The sequence below is a fragment of the Thunnus maccoyii genome, chromosome 6, assembly GCF_910596095.1.
Source record: "Thunnus maccoyii chromosome 6, fThuMac1.1, whole genome shotgun sequence".
Taxonomy (NCBI): Eukaryota; Metazoa; Chordata; class Actinopteri; order Scombriformes; family Scombridae; genus Thunnus; species Thunnus maccoyii.
Genome location: NC_056538.1, coordinates 18463097 through 18480027, shown reverse-complemented (window position 1 = coordinate 18480027; position 16931 = coordinate 18463097). Strand labels below are relative to the sequence as shown.

The window sequence follows — 16931 nt, the reverse complement described above, 5'->3', positions numbered from 1 at the left end:
GATTGAGGGCAGAGAGCTATATATATATATATATATATATATATACACACATAAATCTATTACCTGCTTTAATCTATTTGTATTCCTTCTGTATGAAAATGGCTGTGAAAGGACTGTGTTTCTTTACAAAGAAACCTTTTAATGATTACATGCTGAAATGTTTTATCTGTTTGATTTGTATTACTTTTCGCTTACTTGGCTTCTAAATTTGAGTGAAGTCATGCTCTCCAATTTTTCAAAGTAAGTTGATTAGCGTTGTCATCATTATCTACATATAACCATGAGAAAAACAGTGGGAGTTATTTTTTTCTTTTTGCCCCAAATGTTTCTGAGACACCCATCAAGAAGTCAGGATTGCTGTGGTGTTTGATGTTATTATCTGCCAACAAAGAAAAACAAAGATTGAGATGAACCAGAGATAAAGCATCCTCAAGCCCCCAAGAGCCACAGTAATCTCACTGTGACATCACACTATTTAATCTAGCAGCTATTGTATCTGAAGAGAGGATTACTCCAGAGGAGAATAGGAATCAAGGGTTTAAGAATTTCATCATAGTTATTCAGTTTTAAATCTGCATGTTACCATTTAAAATTTCTTTTTAGTGTGTATCTGTAAACAGCAACATGAGTGTGCTTCGATGGCATACTGTATTAGAGCTATAAAACACTGAAAACAGTTGAAACAGTGAATCAACAGGTTTTTGCAGTAAGATTAGAGTTGCTGATGCAGATTTGAATGTAAAAAGAACAACAAAGGGGCAATTGAGTTTACTCTTGTGTTGCTGTCAGCATCAGCAATAGGCTGGGACTCTCAGAAGCAGACTAAATATGGCAGGCCTGGTTGAACCACATCCTGTGGATAAGGAAACCATAGCAACAGTAATGCAGTGCCATGGTGACAACAGGAGGCCTGCTTAGCGACAGCCCACAGACTCAGGAAGATAACGGGAAGCTTCAAACCCTAGCTCTTTCTTTCCAAGGCATCCAATGTGTTTGACTTACTTTCTACAAAAAGCAGAGCATTTCAAAGAAAAGGCTGAATAAATAATTTGTTGCCCTGAGTTCAGGTCTAAAGGCTTTCACCAAAGGGTACAATGCATGTGATGAATACAGCACATTTTGAGGTATTTGTGGGCAAACTTATCCCAAAGACAGCACCAATTATAAATTGGTAGAACATCATGAGGACAGTTTCCTGAGGAAAAATGTAGTCAAGGCACTGCATAAACCAGCAGTTTATTAGGAAGCGAGTAAATGGAGTGACTGAGTGTATAAATAAGTAGGTTAGAGAAAATATGTGTTTGCTCATGTATGTATCTGTGTGCGTATGTTTAAGGCCCCTCGAGGATGTACTGCAGAGAGCAGATTTCTAGGGATTTGGAAGGATTTCAAGATTATAACATGATTACAGCAGACTGCCATGGATGAAACATGTTGGAAATTGAGATGTAAATCTCGTGTGCAGCCTGGTATAAAAACCTCTCAGTGTTGTAATTCGGACTATAAGCAGGACTTTACTGATCTCTCTAACAGATATCATATATATTCCTGATCCTTTTGTGGGTCGACTGTGTCTATATTTCCTGTCCTCTACAATCCCGCTGTCATGTACTTAAGTAGAGTTTTAAGGTACATGTTCTTTACTTAAATGTTCTCATTTTATGTTTTATTTATATCATATACATTATAATATATAATACATATATTATCATTTTATTACAGAATAAACTGCCCAACAGTATATGACGCAGGTAAAATTGTCCCCAGCTTATAGTAAATAAAAAATCCAGTAATTTAATATATGACATGTCACTTTGTTTATCTGTTCAAAAAATATGTTTACTTCTGATACTTTAGGTACATTTTGCGGATGATTGGATAATTTTTACACTGTTGTATTGCTACTGTTACTTAAGTAAAAGATCTGAGTACTGCTTCCACCACTCATAATCTTTTTTTGGAATTTATAATCACAGGATATTTGAATTACAATACAAAAAATATCACATGACATCTGCCACTATTCAGAGATATATATTTATATTTCAAAACAAGATACTGAAAGTATGAGCTATAAGAGAGATTAAACTAGGCTGTTTCCATGTTGTGGAAAGATGGAAAGATGTTACAGGCATCAAAACAAACTGGAGATCACGCACAACTCTATGCATTTGCATATACATATGTACACACATATACTCACATACATAGAACACACAAAGACAGTCTTCCTAAAAATAACCCATGTGTTGATCTAAACAACTAGAGCAAGCATAATGTTGTACCACTGCAGATCATCACACAAAGATTTACACACACACACACACACACACACACACACGCACGCACACAGCTCCAGAGCAGCACAGCATGGAGTTACATGATACAATGTCCCACAGTGATGCAGACATACACGCCAGATCAGTGGCACATAGCAGCCAATCTAAATGATAAGGCATATAATCTCAGGGAGCCACTGAACCCCACCCCCTCACACACACACAAACACACACTCACACGCACAAACACACACTCAGACACAGAGCTACAGGGCAAAGTCAGATTCAACCCAGGGGGACTTGGCACAGAGCTCTAAGCTAACACTGATAGTAAGTGAAGACTTGTTCCATCTGACCTTCTGATTTGGCTCACAGCCCCCTGTAGGAATACTCACTTTCTATTATAAGAGCCAGAACCCTGTGTGCCAATAAACCATCGAACCAGAAGAAAGCAGCAGTCCTACAGAATATACTTCTCTACTGGAGCAAGTCCAACAAGCTTTTAAGTTTGGATTGCTACTTTTAGTTTCATTTGATGCATGTTGATTGTAGAGAAAACTCATTGATGAAAGGAGCTTAAAGTAGAAAGAAAACCTGAATTTGTGTGAGACAGAGAAAGGCGGAAAGAATTATTGCAGTTATATTCATGAAGACAAGACGGTCATCACCTTTACACAAGGGAGAGGTTGTTATGATCGGAAACCAACACAGAAGCACAAGTGTCACCTTTTGTTCATCCAGCTGAAGTTTATTGTCTCAATTAGAATGTGGTAATGAACAGAGCCTGTCTTGGAAGCCGGTATTAACTCCTGACTGAGAAACTATTTGGACAAGATGACAGATTGTGTCACACTGCTGCTTGTTGCCAGAAATTATTTCTGTCCACGATCACAGATAATTAAAAAGAACATAGCTGAGTATTGTTTTAAAGCTGGTGCAAAATAAGACGGAGGTCACTCACGTCATTCAACAAACAAGACAATATATTTTAGGATGTAATAGAATAGAATATAATACAATACAATTGCATTCCTTTATTGTTATTGCACCGAGTACAATGAAATTGAGTAGCAATCCTGACAATGCATTCACACATAACAAACAGCGATTAAAAATAGAAAGCACATAAAAAAGGCAGGTGACTGAGAAATAATGGTGAGAGAAGCAAATAAAACAACACACTTCTCATCTTCATTTATCCATATTCAGATCAGTAGCCCCCCACATGGCATCAATATCGGTATGTCCAGTTGTATTTTCAATTGTAATCTGACTATTTAGTTCCTCTGTTCGAGGGACACTGAGATGCAGCAGATCTTGGCTCTTTTGCATCTGGCAGTCAAGTAATGTGTCAAGGTTGGGGGTCTGGACAGTATCACTCCTCTGCTGGTCAGAAATATGACTCTCAGGTTTATAGCTACCAAGACCTCTGCTCTCTGCTGTTTGTTGGCCGTGACTCTGGCTGGCTGGAATACTGTCCTGCCGCTGGCCCTCAGAGGGACTGCAGCCATCTACGCCAGGATAATGCTCGCTGTGCCCCCGCTGAGTGGTGTTGCTGTCTGTTTGTGTATGGCCTCTTGTCCTGTCTTTTGACTTGTCGTCATGCTGCTGGCACTGTCGGATCTGGCCTAACGTGATTTGGAGCTCATTGAGGCGCTGTGATACATAGCGTCTCTTCAGTTCCAGCAGGATTGTTCCATTGCGACTCAGGCATGGCATGCTTGTCGGAGTTGCCCCCTGCAATAGGATAGATCGCATATATTGTAGATGATGTGTGGGAAAAGACATCAGTGAATTCATGCACACAGTCAAACACATACACACACAATGATGCAAATATGCAAATGCAGGCACGCATCTTATTCATGCATACATATTCACACATTTTTCTCTTAAGTCACAGCTGAATAGGAGAAAATGAGCATGAACATCAAGTACATTGTAATGATTTATCACTAATCAACTTGATTTATCAATGTAATATGTCATTTATATGTGTGAAATACTATAAAAATGAGAAGCGAGAATGTCAAACAAAATATATCAGCATGTTGATATAATATTATTATACTGAGATCAAGCTAATTACCGCAGAATGGTTGCCAGCACTGTTCTCTCTCTCCTTTTGCCACGTGCTCATGTGAGCTCTCTTCTGTAGCTGCACACTCAGCTGCAAGAAAGACTCATTCATACGGTCTATTTCTTCCTCTATACAGGACATCTGGAACAGAGGAAACCATGAAGTAACTTGTACGGCAGTGTAGCTCTGAAGACAATGACTATTCTCCCAGAAATTAAGAAGACTTGTAATTTGTAATTGAGAGATACCTGCATCGGAGTCCCTTTTGGTGGTAGCCCTGCAGAGATTAAACATGAGACTTTTGATTCTCGAGAATTAAAAAATTGATTTTAGGTAATTGTTTTAATAGAATCTGTATTAACGGGGAAGACACAATTGACACACTTAATAATTACAGTATATGATTATTGCATATCTAGCGGTAGAACAACCACTTATTCCCTTCAGAACAGCCTAAGTGCTCACTGGCATGCTGTCATGGACATCATGAACTGTGTTTGGAGGATATTGGACTATTCTTCTGGAACAAAAGCTCTTTAGGTGATGAAGGAAGTGAAAATTGACTTCACTCGTTGTTTGATTTCCATTTAAAACCGCAATTCACTTTGTTTATTTGTTTGTATGGGTTCATTATCATTGTGGAATATGAGAACTTCATGAGTTTAACAAGATTATTTGCTAGTTCTATTATGGATCAATGGATCTAAAACCAAATGTATGTTTTGAAAGCATTACACCCATCTCATATAAGACAAAAAAGGAAAGAAGATAGCAAGTCAGAACTTTATAAATATTCCATTGATCATCACCAGTTGATGCATCTTTGTTTATTGACAATGAAGACCATGAATCATGGTTCAACAGTAAAGCTTGCTAAATGCCCGGGGCAAATAAAATGCCACATCGGGCTTGTAAATCTAGCAACTCACTTGCCCAATCAGGCAAGTGGTTAAAAAAAAGGTAAAAATAAATAATAAAATAAAAAATGTTTCAATCATTTTTTTAATCATCCTCATATCATAAATTATGTTCCAGTTCTCTGGCACGCAACATAGCTCCCTTCCCTAGTACACATCGGAGAATATTGGGATGCGCCGTTGGCCAATCAAGAATTGAGTAGGCTAATAGTGTTATGCATGAAACAAACATCCCACAGGATTATGTGAGCACTGTCAAATAGAGGAATCAGAGGAGCATGTAATTGTTCACTGCTATAAATACTCTTGAGAATGAAAAATATTAAAGAGGGAAATCAAGAAGATTGGAGTGGAAGAAATGAGTCTAAAAATGTATGAGCCATCGCGTTAGGTAATCTATTACATTATTGAAAGAAACTGGCTTATCAAAAGAGTTTAGTGTTCAATGAAATATAAGGGGTGGTCATACCATTTTCAATATGCAAGAATGTTTGTTGCTTTGCATCTATGAAACTCTGTGTCCTTGGCTTGTTTCATGTACTTAAAGATTAAAGATGACAATTAGCTTTAGTCTTTGTTGTTATTTGATAACTGCTCACAGATAAAACAATTTGTATAGGGGCAAGTAAAAATTGACTTCGAGCAAGTAGATTTCTGACCCACCTACCTGAGCGGGAAAGTGAAAAAAAAGCATTAACGTTGAACCCTGTAAATATCTGACTAATGGACTAAAGACTAATAACATAAAGATTGTGTCGATTGTGATTCAGATCTGAGTTCACATTTGAGGACTGAGGTTTATGTATGTTATTTATCAGACTTCTAAGTGATGATAAATTGTGATTTTAGCCACTGTTGTTTTTTGTTAATGTATGGCTGTTACCACTACTATATTTTTGCTCAACTGCCAAAGTCATCAACTATTATCAGACCTCTTATACTCTTGTTACTGTTGATACTGATAATTAACTTGTTCTCTGGTTGAGTGTAATACTTCATTCTTGATCTTGGAAACAGAAGTTTGACAAAAAATGTGCTGCAGAAAAAGATAGTGAGTAGACCTAGAATTAAGATTTATTTTTCCTTTTTTTTGTCAACTAATGTTTTTTTTGTATTTTACAGTAATTATTGTCAAGCTTTTGCATATTACTTAACCTGATATGATAACATCATACGTGAAATATGTCTTACCTTTCTCTGTGTCCTCAGTTGAACTCGGTTTGATGTTCGAGATGAGCTGCTCTAACTTGAAGTATTTGTATTTCTCAAACCTAGATGGGGAGACAAGGAGAAAAGTTCATTGCATTATTTTGCTAAAAGTTGAATACTACACTCTGTAGTAGGTTTATTCTTTCTCACCAACCTGCTGGCTAGTAGATGCTCAGTGAACTGCGCCTCAGTGGGAACTCTAATGTTGAGAAATTCCTCAACTAACGCACCCTGTTGCCCGTCTGATGCATCGAGTTTTGACTGTAAAAAGAGATCTAAAATGTTATCCATAGCAACTTGTGCAGTCTGGGGATTCATTCAAATAGCACTTACACACCTCTGCTGTGATCCATTTGAAAGAAAAGTTGAACAGTTGAAGGCTTAGAGCTGAAATGGCCTCATGGAGAGCTTGCATAAAGCTCTGGGGTTTGGATCCTGGATTTAAAAAAAAAATCTATATATTGTTTCCAAAGAAGATTACATACTTAGTGCTTTCAAAGATGATTGTTAGAGCCATTATATTGTATTATATATGACTGTTGCAAAACCAGCACACAATATTGGGATCCAGGGCTCTCATTCTGATTACCTGATGCTATGTGGGCCATGGACTGCAGAATGGTAGCGATAAAATGTCCCACGTGCTGAAGCTTGGCCTCTGACAGATAAAGGATTTGATTGGTCGCATCAAAATAAAAGTCCCCTAAGCAATGTGCCAGCAGACCTTCATTAGAGGAAGATGATGAAACAGGGATAGATTTGGCCAGTAGCAGAAGCACAGAGGGGAACAAGGGGCAGTTTGCAAGCAGCTGCATCACCTGGCAACCAAACAGGAAAATGGCGGAGTGTTGAGGCGAGAGTTTGTCTAGTGCAGTTGGGATAAGTTGGACATCATGGTTCTCCTGGGCCGAATGCCCTAGAACTGTGAGAACAGATAGAAAATACTTTATTTAGGCATCATATCTAGCATAATTAGGTGTTACATTCATCCAGTTCACTATCTATTTCTGAGATCTTTAATTGAGGACTAAATACTGAAGCTTTTTATGGCGCATCTGTACCATTGTTGAGCTGTTGACTAGGATCACCTGCGGTGAGGTTATGCAAAGACAGCTGGATCTCTTGCAGGGTCCTGAATAAAGGAGATATGCTGACCAACTTGGACAGGTCATAATCACTTAGACAAGGGGCTGTGCTCTGTAGATGGACTAGGGTAGAGAAAATTAACATATGAGTGACACTTTGTAACCTCCTAATATTCTCAGAAATGCAATGAAACCCTTGTGTAGATTTGTTCCTTACTTGGCTCATGGGGAAGAGCTTCTGCTTTGGTCATATTCATCGATGAAAACTGGGGATATAAATTTGAAAGAGGAAATTATTCTTCACTTGATTATTCCAAGATATGTTACAAACAGAACAAAGACAACTATAATACCTGTGTGTAACACATGTTGGTGTCACCGATTTGGGTGTATCCAGCTTGTGGCTCACATTCCCTGGCATCAGGAGGAGCAGTATGGCAGTATGGGGGACTAGGCAAATCCTGGTTCTGCCAAGCATCTCCTGTCAGCCTGCATAAAAGAGCTTCCACTGACCTGAGAACAGCTCCCAGTAATGCTATAGATGCCTCAGCTGGGTGATGGTGTGGTCAGTCCCATTCATACAACAGATAAGAGTAAAATGGAAGGATGTGACATAGGCTCCAGCCTCTAAAAACATGGCAACAAAAAAATACTTTAAATTCAAACAATGTGCTCTGATAGTTCTTCTGTGTTAGCTTTAATTTAGCCGTAAAATGTGACAATATTGTTAAGAGGAATAGTTCCTCATTTTGGGAAATACGCTCATTCGCTTTCTTGCTGAGAGTTATATGAGAAGATTGATGCCATGCTCATGTTGAAGCTACAGCCAACACCTGGTTAGCTTAGTTAAGCATAAAGACTGGAAGCAGGGGGAAAAGGCCAAAGGTAATACAATCCACCTCCGAGGACATCTTAAGCTCACCAATTCACACATTACATCTTGTTTGAGCTTTAGAGGTGCTGGTACACGGATTTTGTTACCTCCAGACAGAGCCATGGACATTTGTCTTCTTTGTTCCCTGGGCATTTCTTTGAAAACATCAGTCTCTCTATGTGATCATCATTCAGTTTTACCTTGTGTATCTCTCTCTCTCGCACTGCCATTTGATGGTTCATCCCTCATAGAATTATGGACTAGCAGCTCTTTAAGAAGACTCAGTTTTTTATGATCCATATTCTCAAAGACATTCTGAAAGAAAATACACAATTTCACATTGGGTTTTTTTTTTCATTTTCTACCAAACAGAAAAGTCATTGGACGTTGTCATATTTTGTCAATGCAGTAAATCTCACCTTGAACGTTTCAGTCTGTTGGCAAATGTTTCTGTAGAACTCCTGTGTGTCTTTGCGGTGTCGGGCCAGTTGTGAGGCTATGTGGAGGTTCTGATCCTCTAGTTTGTCGTACAGAGTTTTCACATTGAACTCCTCTAAATCACAGCGCCCCAACACGCCTCCTAGGTAGGACCAGGAAATGTCACCAATAAATGATGAGATATGAAGGAAAACATCACATCTGAACAAAAGTCCAGCAGACGACTATAGTTTAAGTCTTGTCATGCATCCTATATTTTTATATGACCAACTGTTGTTTTTTTGTTTTTTTAAGAACTGAGGAGACGCTATCATGATGACTGACTGCACCTTGAAATCAAAGGCTCCATAATAATGCAGCAGAGTCTCTCTAGCTTTTTAGCCATTCCAGGATGGAGCATGCAATGGATGATAAGTACTTGAATTAAGATTGCAGAGGCTAACTAGAGAGCTAGAGATAACAGCATAAGTCATTAGAGTGTGATATTAGCCATTATTTTCTCTATCATCAATCAAATGGGGAATAGGCTGTTAACTGCTACCAGGTCATGCGTGATGGTTTCATAATAGCTAGGCCAATGGACATTTAAACGCCTTATCAAGTTGCATGAATAATACAATAAGCAGTAAGTGAGAAACACTAAATCCAGTTCTACCTTATAGTCATTTCAAACATTTCAACCACCAGACAGAGCTTAAGTGTTTCTTTTTTTTGTTATGTTTTGTTTTTTCAAAGATTGGTTTATGATTAGGTTACTGAAGTGGCGCAGAAAATAAAAAGATTTAGAAGAGTTTTATTCATTAGATTGAACCAAAACATGGTTGCAGAATAATTAAGAAAGATCATTGCTCATCAGGCTGGCTTTAGTAGACCTTAGTTTAAAAATTCCAAATAGTGTATACTCCATATTTGATAGGTGATGTATCTTGTAGACAGACACATCCAGTGGTGGTAATTTCAGCGTATGCCAGAAAACAATTCACAAAATCATTTAACTGGCCACAAATTCATTACACAGATAGCCTACGGAGGTGAGCCACTTCAGACAATAATGTGGCACTGCTGGCCATCTTCTAGCCCACACAAAATGAATGTCAGCCTGAAATGGCCCACATATGAAATGGCAAATATGGCCCAAATATCCCAAATCAAATGTGGGTAAAGATGCGGTCCTCTCAGGTATGTGTATTCTGGATGTGGGCCAGTTCTGGTTTATCTGGTTTGTTCTTGGTTGACATACGGCTTGCTTGTGGCCTAGATCTGGGAAACAGGAGCGGACCGCCTAAGTGCCATCATTCCAAGCGGTATGTGGGCCGAAAGAAAGTGCTGAAAGTGTCAGGTGTGGGCTGGATCTGGGCCACAGCAATTTTGCTATCTGAGTATGCATTCCACCACACCCACCGATTCCACCACAATTTCCTTACATCATTACCGATACAACATTTTCAAGAGGATTTGGGTAAAGCTAAAGCACATCATCACAAATAGTGATCTTACCTCCCTTTGAAACAGCAGGCTCTTCGGCCTCTGCTCCCTCTCCTACACCCCTTCTGCCAAGGAGGCCATCTAAGTTTGGGACAACTAGGCTGAAACACAGATGCAAACCGTGTTATTTTTATAAATCCATACATTTACACGTTATGTGACGTTATGATAATGAGAGAAAAGGGACATGGTATGTGCTACCAGGACACCCACCATTACCATCCTGACACATGAATAAAATAAATCACCTCTTTTGCCAAGGCAACACACCTTTCTCCACTGCAAACACACTCCACTGGACAGAAGGGCTCCCCAAGGTTGCGCCACTTGGGCTTTGTCCTCCACTGGGACACAAGCTTTGCTTTGCCGGGCCGTAGAACCAGCACTGTGGTGGTCACAACCACAACTACCACCAGCAGCACACTCAGGATCCCTACGTACGGTTACCATTGTGTCATTATAAAATACCAAGGGCTAATTCATCACTGTCATACTCCTGTATGACAAAATTGTGAATAAACAACAAAAATACCCACCTGCAATTAGTCCCCAATCTGGTAGAAGGTTGAGTCGGTGCTGCTTGACAATCCCATACTTGACCAGCTGTGCTGGGGTCATGGGCTGAAAGACAGCGGCCCGAGGGTCACACTCTGTCCCCTCCTCACTCACAACGACCACCATACTCCACTCTGGAACAGCATTGTCCACAAACACATACTTCCCTGTTTCTGAAAACACATGGGCAAATCTGAGAAAGGGAGATGTGAGGATAAAGAGGTTATGGTCAGAAAATAGGATTCCAAATAATGAAAAATTGAAGCTCTACCTGCAATATTATCTGTGCACTACCTTGTGGAGTTGAAGTTTGTCTGCTTCATGAGTATCTGCAGACGTCTGAAGGCACCAAAGTCCCAGCTGGGGTTACTGTTAAACAGATGGTCTTTCTGATACACTGGAAAGTGGCTGAGATGGCGATCTTTGGGGTATAAATAGATTTAGAGAAAGATTTAAAGATTCAAAAGAAATATAACTCATACTGTTATGATAAAACCAACATTAAATGAAAATAGAGTGAGTACCCGTGTGGTTGATGGTGAGATGGAAAATGAGCATGTCACCAGAGGACAGACAGGCGACAGGGTTTGGGATACGAGGAAGGACAGCTAAGTCATAATCATCATCTTCTTCATCTGTGTCTCTCCTCTTCCGGGGTCTTGTATTTAGGAGTTCAATTGGTTCTGAGTAGAGGTCAGTGTCAAATTAAAATGCTTGGAGATTAGACGACCAATTTAGATGTTCAACTATTTCCCAATATAATAATACTGCATGCAGAAATCACATGGTTTGATCTGAGACATTAGGAAAAGAAAATTAATCAAGTCTAGTCACCTGAGAGAAGCTGATTAATAATCTCTTTTTGTGTCGGAATCCAGCCAAACACTCCTTCAGAGTCAAACTGGACCAAATGGATCTTCCCAATATTATTCGCATGGATATCTGGTCCTAAAACATCCATTACAGTCTGGAAACAAACACAAACAAGCCCAATGAGAACTGCTACTGCAGCACTATACCACAGCATGCTACATAAATTCAAGGAATAAAATGATGAGATATCAATATCTAATTATGAGTTGCTTTCTATAATAAATCTGACAGGGCATCATCTTGCATATGGTTACTGAGCTGAAGTGTTTGCACCATTTTGGAGAACCAAAAACAGAGGAAGAACTTTGGCATATTTCTGTATTTGTATCTGTGTATTCAATGTCTGTTTTGAATAATTATACTTTATGCATTTATGCATTACCATCGCTAAACATGTAGACTACATATATAATAATACAAAATATATACACAAAATAATTTATAGAGCAGATAATGTTAAAAAAAAGTTTAAAAAAAGTTATAAAAGTTAGGGGCACTAAGCATCTCTAAATCAGACAGCTTAATTTCTACTGTGTAGCCAAATCAAAGTCACAAAGCACAAAAATCCTCTCCCATAAGGTAAACAAACCCCCAAGGGTAAAATTCAATTTAACTAGACCCACTCAAATGCACACACACAAAACATCCACATCCATAAATGATGAAGACCAAGAGGCTATCTTGTTGAATTTATTCTTGCATGGAGAGAAGAGTTCATTATTTAACACTTTCCTATGGCCATAATGCCATGGTATCACCAAATCTGCAGCTGCAACATTTTTCCAGGTATCCTGCTGAGACTGCAAAATTCTGATAAATGCTACACCAAGCTTTCCGACAAATAATCGATCTAGCTTGGACTCCACAGTCTGAGAAGTCTCCAGGCTGCATCAGCTAAATACTAATGTTGTATTTGTGCTTATATGTGTCTGGTAGTAGCCGCCTCAAAAAATCCTAATTCATATACAGGTTTAGTGTAATTAATCAATAATTGTGATGTAAATAAAAACTGCTGCAATATCAGATTTTCAATGGCCCTGCCACCTCTCCCTCACCCTGGCCCACACCACGCTGTCTCTTTCTTTGACGCTGAGCAGCAGGTGTCCATCTGGGGAGAGCTGGGCAGAGAGATGAGGCACTCTGGAAAGGCAGGAAGTGTTGCAAAGTTCCTCAGCAGACACATATCGCAGACACTGGCAGCTGGGGCATCAGGATTAAGCAGATAAGGCGAAAGACAAAAAGACAGTATATCAGATTATTTGTCACTTAAATCACTTCATACCTTTAAAGGAATACTATGCAGAATTTGTCGGTTGCTGTTTGTAAACACAACATTCAAAGTTGGCCCTTCCTCCCCAGCTCAATGACACCAGAGAGAGCTGAGAGCGCAAGCGAGAGAGAGAGAGAGAGAGACAGAGAGAGAGAGAGAGAGAGACAGAGAGAGAGAGCGGTGGTAGCAAGAACAAAGCAGTGAATCGGATTTAAAAAAACATTATTTTCTGATTGTTTCACGGTGGCTATGTTCTAAAGGACAAATAAACCTACACACCTCCACACAACCTTGCAGGAAGATGCTGCATTGCCAAATTTGATGTGAATGCAGCTGAAGCACACGCTTCATCCTGTCTGCTATGGCCTCTCTGTTCTACATGCGTGTCTGTGATTGTGTGGAGCTCAGCCCCCCCTCAGTCAAACGGACACAGACAGAGAGCAGAAGAGAGAGACAGCAATGTAACCTGGTCGCTATGCTACAAGTCCTGACCTCACACCCTGCGTTCTGTTATTGGCTGGGGGCTACATACCAACTGCCCAAAGTTTGACGCCCAGAATTGTCCTGAACATGCACTTCCAGTGGGTCATAACTGATGATTGAGAGGGATTATTTTGTATGAGTCTGTAAATTGTTTTGTTTTTTTAGGAAAATCCTGCATAGTAAGCCTTTAATTCAAATGTGGTTTGCAGCAATATTTTTTTTAAAGTCATGGATGTTGCAGGCCATTGTAAAGGAGCAAATTGAATTGAAAAATATTAGTGAGATTCACATGCCCATCTCCACATCCAGAGTTCCTCCATGCGGTCCGCAGGTGATATTACAGGAGTGGAGAGATGGGGACACACATTCTCTGGATGCTGCCAGTCGTACCTGTCCTGTGGCACACCGTCTGTTCACCTGAAACACACACAAATACACACACACACATACACATCTAAAGGACTTCAAACAAACAGACCTTACTGGTCATTACATCATTCATGTTTGATCCACTAGAGTATTTTCCCCATCTCACAGACATTGGAGGCAGTCTTTTTTACAGAGATTTCATTTGTGTAGGGCGACACTGTTAGGCAAGGGTTATGTTCATGTGCTGTGGAAAAGCACCAAAACAGACACTTGAGAGTTGGCTGCAATACAGCATCACATTCAAAGTTGACTTTGAAGGAGTATAATATTTTCAGTCTATACAGTTGCACAAGAACACATTTACTGTATTTCCATAAAATCTTTGAAAGGAAGAAATTACAAATTCACTGTCTAAATATGGGAAAATTAGATTAAAAAAGAAATAAAAACAAAATTATTGCTGACTTCAGGCCTAATGCTAACCTCAGGCTGGCAGTCCAATTCACTGTCAGATGTAGAGCTTTTGAAATCCAGTTCGTCATAGAAGATAAAACCAGTTCTGCACAAACATGAACCATCTGAGTGCTGGAATGCACGGTTCTTTCCAATACAGGTACAAGAAGAAGAACCTGTGGAAACAAATGAGACGCAGGACAAATTTGATAAAAAAATGAACATAATAATGTTCAGATAAAAGCATTTTATGTGATCTGAGGAACATCTGAAAGGGTAAAACCTGCAGGTGAGGTGGAGGAGCTGCCACAGGGAAAGCAGGCCTTCTGGGCAGGCAGGTGGTTGAAGGTGCCAACTGGACATGGGTGACAGTCCTCGATTTTCTCAGTATTAGTGAGGTTACCAAAAGAGCCAGGGGGGCATGGTATCTCTTGGGTGGATCCCATCGGACAGACATACCCAAGAGGGCAAGGATTACTCTTGTAGTGGTTTGTACCTGTTCAATTAAAATCAATTTACACTTAATTTCGAGTTAGGCATGAAATAATACATAATTTAAACATGAATTGAGATCAGGAATGATTTGTGGTGGTGAGTAATTCCTTTCTTTGCATGTAAAGTACCTGTGGGACAATAGTATCCTGGTGGGCATGGAAGGCATTGTGGGATAGGGGAGAGGTAGAGGTGATAGGTGCCACCCTCACACACACTACAGCAGCTGTTTTTGGATCCTCTGAGCCCACTGGTGTTGACAGGCATGGAGCCCCCTTCACAGGACTTCATGGCAGAGCTGTTGGCTGGGCAGTAGTAGGGAAATGGACAGCTGTGGAGCATGGTAACAAAGTTATTTATAAAACTTTAACCCCCACCTTGCAGAATCAGTCCAAATCCATTAAGCTATTATCATTTCAACGGTTAAAGCCTCTCATTTCCATGTCAGTCCTACAGACAGTCTTCCTTATGTGCCATGTTTTAGAATGCCGGACCATTTGAATGCACTCACAGTTGTTCGGGGGTGTTGTAGGAATGGGATCCCTCTGGACAAATGTAACCTTCAGGACAGACTTGAGGTTCAGCAGTCAGAGGTCCACAGTATGAGCCAGCTCTGCACAGCCTCTCTGTGACTGCACCTGAATTATAAGCAAAAACTCATATTAAATTAAAATCACTATATTTATTATTAAAATAAAATATTCCATGCCATCACATACAGATTTTACAGATATATGGTAATATTATAAACTGTGTGGATAAACCTACCCATGGGACAATGATAAGAGGCCCTGCAGGGTATCCCCTCCACATTGGGCTTTCCTGTAGCCCAAGGATCTGGACAGAAGGTTCCCCCTGCACAGGGCTCACATTGGCTAGGTGCAGCAGCTCCAGGAAGGGACCTCTTGGTGCCTGGTGGGCAGAGAAAAGGGGGTCCAGACCCACTGCACCAATAACCAGGTGGGCAAGGATGGTTGGAGTAGTCTGTAAGCCCTGGAAAATAAAAATAAAAAATGTAGAAAACATATTACTTCACACAGTGAAACCATAATTTAAATAAATTAATTTCATCTTTGCATAAGAAATTATCAAATTGAGTGGGACCCTCAATGAAGTAACAAACACCTGAACCATTAAACTTATCAAAATGACTCAGACACAAGTGAAGTTCTTTGCTACTCATTATTTACGAAGCTTTCATGTATGAATACAAAGAATCAGAGAGAGGAGAGGGAGGAGACCATCTGCTGCACATCATCCAGCAGATAAAGTAACAATATGGTTTCAATTTCAAACATTAAGCATTTGTGAGGGAGATTAAAATAAGTTTTTCCTTTGTAAATCCACCCCTCAGTCATAACTGTCACCCCAGGTATGTTTTAAATTCAAGGCCTTCAATCACATTATACCTTCTCCACTCTTATCTCAGCTAAAGGCTCAGGCACAAGTATAAAGGTGTGCATGCCTAGTGAAATTAATACAACCTAGAAAGGCAAACTGCATTGAACTGTCCTTCCAAATGTGAATTCAAACCCACTCAAGAGAGGCATACTAAGGTGTAACTATTTTACAATTCATTACAAGATATAGCAGAAAGAAAAGAGAAAATATCACCTGTAATTTAAGGAATCTGTTACATTTGCATATGTAATTTTAATTAACCTTTTAAATTAGTAGGTTGTGGTCTATGGTGTGAGCTGCAGTGTGTCAGACCTGTGCTATTACAGTGAGAACCAGGAGGACAGGGCAGGCAGTCACTCTTGCTGCCTGCGCCAGGGGAAGCTCGGTAGGTGTACAGAGGACATGGCCTGGGTCCTGTCTCTCCATTAGAGCTGCTGCCAGGTAAACCATCACAGTAATGACCAGCAGGACACAGATGAAGGACTGCATCTCCTGCAAACAAACAAACAAAATGCTGAAATATTATGAGGGGAAAAAAACAGTTTCATATTTTTATGTGAAGATTGTTTCAGTGCACATTTGTTACACTCCTTGCTTTCCGTTTGAGGAGTTGATTTCAAGATTTCAATATTTTATTGATTACTTTTAAGGCTCATCAAGCACTTGCC

General features: G+C 39.7%; 2 protein-coding genes across 3 annotated transcripts in view; both read right to left on the bottom strand.

Annotated features, from left to right (window-relative positions):
- Positions 1–3011: 3011 nt before the first annotated feature.
- On the bottom strand, positions 3012–13029 carry LOC121898387. Of its 2 annotated transcripts, none has more exons than XM_042413410.1 (19): positions 12851–13029; positions 11757–11889; positions 11447–11605; positions 11217–11343; positions 10904–11115; positions 10638–10800; positions 10380–10468; positions 8864–9024; positions 8645–8759; positions 7924–8120; positions 7788–7836; positions 7547–7693; positions 7075–7407; positions 6823–6920; positions 6640–6746; positions 6468–6547; positions 4608–4636; positions 4369–4500; positions 3012–4016 (listed from the first exon to the last, which is right to left on the bottom strand). In XM_042413410.1, the coding sequence occupies exons 2-19, from the start codon at positions 11881–11883 to the stop codon at positions 3471–3473; spliced, it is 2871 nt and encodes a 956-aa protein (XP_042269344.1). In that variant the 5' UTR covers positions 11884–11889; positions 12851–13029; the 3' UTR covers positions 3012–3470. The 2 variants fall into 2 exon arrangements, with proteins under 2 accessions (XP_042269344.1, XP_042269345.1); XM_042413411.1 differs by having other exon boundaries at positions 7574–7693.
- The window catches only part of LOC121898950 (zonadhesin), a 44418-nt gene continuing 40310 nt past the window's right edge, over positions 12824–16931 (bottom strand). The window contains exons 79-86 of the mRNA XM_042414490.1: positions 16576–16755; positions 15631–15855; positions 15374–15500; positions 14994–15193; positions 14654–14866; positions 14401–14546; positions 13838–13965; positions 12824–12995 (exon numbers count right to left, since the gene is read on the bottom strand). Of these exons, the coding sequence (XP_042270424.1) occupies positions 12824–12995; positions 13838–13965; positions 14401–14546; positions 14654–14866; positions 14994–15193; positions 15374–15500; positions 15631–15855; positions 16576–16755 (1391 nt within the window). The remainder of the gene's footprint in view (positions 12996–13837; positions 13966–14400; positions 14547–14653; positions 14867–14993; positions 15194–15373; positions 15501–15630; positions 15856–16575; positions 16756–16931) is intronic.